The sequence below is a fragment of the Gadus macrocephalus genome, chromosome 4 (assembly GCF_031168955.1).
Source record: "Gadus macrocephalus chromosome 4, ASM3116895v1".
NCBI lineage: Eukaryota > Metazoa > Chordata > Actinopteri > Gadiformes > Gadidae > Gadus > Gadus macrocephalus.
Window position 1 is genome coordinate 857,527 of NC_082385.1, and position 7,495 is coordinate 865,021.

At 44.5% G+C, this 7,495-nt stretch overlaps 1 protein-coding gene across 1 annotated transcript in view; it reads right to left on the reverse strand.

Annotated features, from left to right (window-relative positions):
- Positions 1-643: 643 nt before the first annotated feature.
- Positions 644-7,495, reverse strand: part of LOC132456628 (epidermal growth factor receptor kinase substrate 8-like) — a 22,318-nt gene continuing 15,466 nt past the window's right edge. Inside the window, exon 6 of the mRNA XM_060051034.1 lies at positions 644-694. Within this exon, the coding sequence (XP_059907017.1) occupies positions 644-694 (51 nt within the window). The remainder of the gene's footprint in view (positions 695-7,495) is intronic.

The following is a 7,495-nucleotide window of genomic DNA, read 5'->3' on the forward strand; positions in this document are numbered from 1 at the left end:
TCTGTGTGCACAACCAACCAGCACCAAAAATACTTCTGACTCACCCATTCTGGCTCCTCTCCCTGTCTCTCTTTCTCTTTCTCTCTCTCTTTCTCATTCTCTTTCTCTCTCTCTCTCTCTCTCTCTCTCTCTCTCTCTCTCTCTCTCTCTCTCTCTCTCTCTCTCTCTCTCTCTCTCTCTCTCTCTCTCTCTCTCTCTCTCTCTCTCTCTCTCTCTCTCGCTCCCTCTCTCTCACTAATACACATATGGACCATCGACTGGTTCCAGAGTTTTTGGGAGGGTGAGTCAATACCCTCAGGTTTGCATGATAATGTTGGCAGCTGCCTGTGCAGGGGGCAACACTTCCTGGTCGCGGTCGACCGCACGCCGCCTCCTCCCTGCTCCCCACACCCCCCTCCTCCTCTTGCCTCCCCCAGACACAACTTTTCTTTCACAAACTCCATCTCACCTTTTCTTTTCTTTTTCGCCAAATTCGATTTTCTCGTTGAAAGATGTTCAAGGGCGCCTCAGAAAACTGCAATAATAATGATAATTAAGGCAATTAAAATTGAAACATTAAAAAGAAATCATTAGTATTTTTATTTTATTTATTTTATTGCAATCGGTTAGACGTTTTATTGTAGTGGTAATCGTGGCTCTTCATTCACACCAGCTCGTCTTTGGGGTGAGATGGAGGTGAACCTCTGGAGAAGAGCTGTACCGGGTGTGGACGTTCACGTGCACCGTAGAGATATATGTGATACTAATGCTTCATGGGCTTCTCTTTACAGAAATAAGATACATGAGAGGAGCGCACTCACGCCCATAAAACAGAAATAAATGTGATTTGTGTAATGACCTGAGAGCTTCCACATATGTGCTCGATTCATACACACCCATTCTCAGTCCGACTGAAACCTATAGCCCCACACTGAAGCTAATTATTTATTTTCCGGTTGGATAATATGCTCTAGCATCTTGAAAGGTATGTTTTTGTTTTTTTTTCGAAACCATCTGGCCAATATTATCTCGGGAAATATATCCAACAAGTTTGGATTGATGGTCTGCCAATGAAAGGGAGTTTACAATCCAAGAGAATTCCTTTGGCAGACGAGGCCGTTCCACAACGATAGTGTTTGATTTCCACTCAAACAGCGACAGGCCTGCAACATGTCCCCTCTTCATGTTTAAACATATGAGCAAATGAGCTTCTCTTACATATCTTAATCGACAATGTGTGTCCCCTCCCTCTGACATGGATCATGTCCTATTATAACAGAGTAACATTATAATCCCACCCCTGATTCAACACCCAATTCAAAGCCAAACTGAGGAGGGTTTTTCGGCAGCTCGGAACAACTTGAGTCTATGGTTCGTTCCCTGTTTGGATCAAGTTGTTCTCCAAAACAAACACAGAATACACCAGGCCATTTCTCTTGAAATGAAGATTTAAATAGCCAACGGCCCACAAACGTGGTACGTTTGATTGTGTGTTGTACGTCCTTGAACTTAAAAATAGTACTTAGCATTGTGTAGCATCCTTTCCTAGCTATCTTTGTTGTGTTACAGGGAATGGGTTAACCTCGTGGTTGTTAGCGCTTGTCACTTGGTTCTATGAACGTCCTTACTGTAACGACAGAGATATATCGTTTTTTCTCTTTCTTCTGACAAATGTACTTATTGTAAGTCGCTTTGGATAAAAGCGTCTGCTAAATGCCCTAAATGTAAATGTGAATGTACGTTTACGTTGCTTTCCTCGATGCTCACGGCTCTGAGATAGGGGGAGTCGTGTGTAGGGCTTTAAACTGGGGCCGGCAAGAATAACAGGTCAGGGACCGGATTGAGGAGAGTGCGTTTGAGAGAGTGCGCTTCACCCTACATGATTAAACATGGCCTCTCTTTTACTCTGGTTTCGTCAGAGATAAGTCTCCCTTGTGCCAGTTTGATGAAATGTAAGGGAACGTGACGAAATACCCTCTGCGTTTCCCTCAGGTGATATATATTTTTTTTACATCACCCGACGCCCATTCTCCGTCTCGCTCGGAATTCGCAAGATAACGAAAAAAAAAAAAGGAATCCTTATCTTGTTTGACTTTTGCTTTGTTTTACAATACGGGGGAGACATGGTGAAGAACTCTGCCTGTACTTATTCCTGAAACCCACCTCACAGTCAACGCTTTCACTGATCAAGTACAGTAAAAGTAATAGAAGTTCTTTTACGTTTTTTTTGGTTCCCTTTATGAACAAGAATAGAATAACGGATAAAAACAGCGCGGCCTAAATAAATAGTTCTGGCCTTGAAAGCTTCTGCCTCCTTTTCCCCAGGGCCGTTGAATATTCATTTCTGCTTGTTCACAACACCAGCCTCCCTTCACATGATCAGGATGAGCTCGTGTTCATAATACAATGAAGAGGGCCTCATAGACAATGCAGAGGGCCTCTCTATATTGGACATGCTTCATTAATGTCGAATTAGGAGCATTACTGATCTTTGCGTTTTGTATTCCAGCAGACGATACTTGAGCAGTACTGGAACGAATTAACGTACAGATAGCAGCATACAGATAAGAAATGTCGTTCCGGTTTAACCATTATCTTGGGGTAATGCTTTTAATATGGGTTATCAGGACATCGTTTATTAATGTATTAATCCTGCGCTCGGTCATTAAGGCACAATGTTGTATGGTTAAGTGTTATATGAGACCAAAACAAGCAAGCATTTATTTAGACCATACAAAATGAACAGTAAGGATTATTAGACTAAGTAAAAGTTGATTCAATGCTGTCCAGGCATTTACATTTCTCTTACCAGGAGAACATCTCTGTTTTAAATATGGAGTCTAAATCATTGTTGAATATACGCTGAGCAACAGTGACCTGGCTTCGTACTGGATACTGTGACTTCTCGGGATAGCATTATGCGGCACGTAACTCTCAGAAGCGAAAGAATGACTCATGTTGAGTTCTGCCATCGATTACACGCCCGTCTGGCCGCTTCGAGGAAGTAGGCTGGCTTTTTTTTAATTCACAGAGGCGCTCTGTTGTCAAGTGAAACAAGGGGATTGGGGGGGGGGGGGGGGTCCTCCACAGCCCCTCGCCCCTCCCCCACCGTTGTCGTCGCCATGGCAACCCAAATAAAGGGGAGAAGGCAGAACGATCTGGGGCCAGGAGGGAGAAGGCTCCACTGTTGCCTCCTCTCCATCCCAGACAGCCGATGAGGAGAGAGAGAGAGAGAGAGAGAGAGAGAGAGAGAGAGAGAGAGAGAGAGAGAGAGAGAGAGAGAGAGAGAGAGAGAGAGAGAGAGAGAGAGAGAGAGAGAGAGAGAGAGAGAGAGAGAGAGAGAGAGAGAGAGAGAGACTCTTGAGTGGGAGGCAGATGGATTGATAGACCTAGCGACCAAGAGAGGTAGATAGTCAGACAGGACGAGAGATAGGGTGAATAAGGTCTTGATAGGCTCAGAGCGGACAGAAGGGGATAGAGATAGATACGAAGAGAGTCTGTAAAAGAGTGAGGGAATTACAGACAGACACCGAGCGACAATGACAGACAGAGAGAGAGAGACACAGACAGACAGGCAGAGAGACAAAGACAGAGAGAACGCTACAGATAGAGAGGGAGAAAGACAGAGAGAGAGAGAGAGAGAGAGAGAGGGGCAGACAGAAAATCAAGGAAATAGACGATAGATAGGAACAGAAAGCCATGTCAATAGATTGAGAAGGACAGGGGGCGAGATTGAGAGGAAGAACTGGGGGTATCCGGCCTGGAATGTTAATATTAATCTCTCAACCTCTTCTACAGAGTTTATCCATGTTGTTTTCTCTCTTTGATACGTACCACAGTGAAGTGCCTTTAAATATATGCTCACACACGTCCTCCCTGTTATTAGGATGGTCTTTAAATAGGTTTGGGATGGCTGAAATGGTATTAATACAAACAGTGTTTGTGTGATCTAATGCGAGTTAGACTGGCATCTTGTTATTTAGTACTAGGGGCGGACGGACGGACGGACGGACGGACAGACAGAGACAGACAGAGACAGACAGAGACAGACAGAGACAGACAGAGACAGACAGAGACAGACAGAGACAGACAGAGACAGACAGAGACAGACAGACAGACAGACACTTAAATTGCTTAGAATCAGTGCAATGGTCGAAAAAATTGAAGGAAAAAATGGCCCAGGAGCAGATGAAGGGCAGGGGTACCGCAGGTCTTGTGCGGTTCTGAGGCGGTGTGCTTCAGTTGGGTTTTGAATGTTGAGAGTAATTGATGGTCCCTTTACTACTCCAACCACTCGAAGCTCTCATCGCATCCACGGCACACTCAAGTTAGTCTCCGGAACAGTTCCCCCGCACATCCTCCAAACACATTGACGGGTCAGTTCAATATACAAACCCCTCCACATTCTCCCTGGGACAGAAGCAGTGCATTGTGGGACGGCGAGATGATTGAAGAGTGCCCTTATGAGGAACTAGCTTGGCCTTTAAAAGTCTGGGTCGGCCCTGCCAGAGCAGTTTAATTACGATCTTGTGGTATTTGAAGGTCAATATCAAGAGATTAAAAAAAAGGAAACAGCCAGGGTTTAAAAGTTGTGAGAATCAAGGGCCGTACACTTAAACAAAAATAGTCCTTGCAGTGCTTTGGGCGTTGTGGGAGTTGTAGTTCTTTAGTGGTTGACTAACCATGTGAGAGTTTGGACAGGATCTCAGAGTGAGGATGGCGAGGGGAGTGATGTTTAGATTGCGTTTTACGTTTCCAAACATGAAACATCTCTTCTTTGTTGGCTATCCGGGAGTAGGACACCCTCTTAGTATCAGAGAAAGACGTGTATTTTGTGGTTGTAACTCTTTGGATTTCGTGGCTTCCTCCACCTTGCCAGAGCAATCGTGGATGTCCCCAGAGATCACTCACCTTGTGCTGTATGAGAGAGATCTCTATAATCTGGATGTTAGTCTATCTCTGGTTCGGAGTACCGTAATCATGGACACCCATCTGAAGGGAAGATGTATTCAGATCATTCAGGTATTTCACCCACTCAAACCTTTTCCCCAGACTCCAAAGGGGAGTGGATAAGTGCCTATTTAACAGTACTCTGTTTTCTTAAACGACTTCATGGCCTTAATACATTTCATGCAGAAATCCCAAAAAGCCAAAAAGATATTCTTTCAATTCCAGATGAACAAAGATGCACTGTTTTTTAGTGCAGCTTTCATTAATCCCGTTTTTTTAACGTATATATCCTGATCCGGATCGATTACTCCGCATCATCCCGATGGAACACTCTCCTAATCCCAAGAGGTGGCGTTGGTTTTCCGCCTAAACGCTATCGCTCTCATTAGGAAGAAGAGAATTACAGCAGTTTCTCTTTTGACTTTCTTTCTCCGTGCTTTTGCTGTACTCGTCTCCCTTTCTGGCGTCCAATCAGATAATCCATTTTGCTGCGGTAAGCCTTTGAGTTTTCTGACCCAAATTCCTTATCTGAGTATCTGTGCCACGGAAATGTGTTACTCGCGAGATCTCTCGCCATCCAGCGAGGCCCTGAAGTGATGCCCCGGCCGTCCAAGGGTCACTTCTGATGTCATCGTGCACTGTTGCATCATGGGAATTAGGAGCATCACTTGGCCAAAGAGGATTAAAGGCCGACATTGGGACGTATTATACTGAGATACCTAGCACAAACCGGCACAACGTGTACTCCCTGGATGAGACTTTAGCATCGAATTCTGGCACTTAAAAATAGTACTTAGCATTGTGTAGTGTCTTGTCCTAGCTGTCTTTTTTGTAACCTAACGACGACCGTTAGTGCTTTGCACTTGGTTCTATGAACATCCTTACTGTACCGACAGCGATATATTGTTGTTTCTCTTTCTAAGACAAATGTAATTATTATAAGGCACTTCGGATAAAAGCGTGTGCTGAACTCTCTGATTTTAAATGTAAATGTAATACAGATGCATGTAGTTAAGGAGCAAGTAGGGGGATAGGGCTTTCTCCTCAAGGATGCTTACAGGTCTGGTTGCGGACATACTTGAACCCAGAACGTTTGGGCAGCAAGGCAAACCTCTTAAACCTCCTGAACCCCCTTATCTCTGTTACCTTCTTAAAGCGTTGTGGGTTAGAGTCGAGAGCAGCATGTGTGCACTGTGTTTCCGGTGATGATGCAAGTGTTTGGGAATTTTGAGTCTTTGTTCATGGACTGATCAAGCAGGGTCACCAGAGAGCAAAGTGTGTTTCAGTGCCGTTGATGCCTGTGGTTTCCACTGTTTTGAGAGTTTTGCTTTGACCAAATGATCCTCCGATAGCATAACACAAAGATTTTGTGTGCATCCGCATACATACGTGTCTGTCTGTGTGTGTGTGTGTGTGTGTTTGCGTCTGTGTCTTTGATTGAATACATATATACTCACAAGGCCGATCACAGGACGTTATTATGTTTGAGTTATAACGTTACGGGGAGCGAGCGAGGAAGTGGGTTTAGAGTGCAATGAAGCCATTTCAGGACTATTGCACTCAGTACTAGTTGCTCTGCACTCCTTTCCTCCTGCTCTACAGCTGTGGTCAATAAGAGATGTATTTTTCTATTTGTGGCTTCTCGACGTGGGAAGTGGGATGTGATTAAATAGTGTAATGGGGACATCATGTTCTGCCAATGGTAAATGAACAGAGTATGCCCACAGACATGAGAGAAGTATTTATATTGTTGTCTTCAACCATCTTTTGCTATGTCCTTTAAGTGGGCTGTGGCCTGAGTTAAAACGATAGATAAATGATAACATAAAGAAAATGGGTTTTTCTGTGCAGCCTACATTTCAGGTCGACAGAGCATCCTGTAACACTGACACACAGGACAAACTGTCCTCTGGTCTAGGCCAAGTGTAGGTTGGGCCTTTACCTCACCGGGAAGGGACATTTAGATCTGTTTGTGATTTAGGCTGTTTACTGACGCTGTAAAAGAGCTCATTCTGCTTCCAAACACTGCTTCAGTTGGAGCCCTAGCTCCAATTACACCTGTGGCCTCGTGCTTTGCCCCTAAATGTCTTTTTGGAAATGGCTGCCATTTAAAGGTTATTGTCCAATGTTTCCGACCAACAGCCTGTGTTAAAAAAAAAATACATCCGTTGACATGGATAATATAATACTAATTATTATTATATTGTTATACGCTTTATTTGTCTTTCAGGTTTGCTCACTAACCTATCCTCATAGCTTGGACACCAGATAGTCTAAACTGGTACGAGGATCTAGAATGATCTTCTAGTGTAAGCGATCAAGATGGCGTCGTTCCTACTCTGTATTCACCCAGCCGCCCTGTAGATAAACGGTGGCACGCAGAAGGATCCGGTATGTTATAGCATAATGCCAGGGGGTCGTTCCACTGGGATCTCTGACGCCCTGGCCTAGCAGACATTCACTATTTATCCGCCACGGCGCGACTTCATGGCTCTCTCGCCACACCCAGATGACAGAGCAAGACAGATGAGCCTCGCAGGCTGGAGGAGGCGTGTGTGTGTGTGTG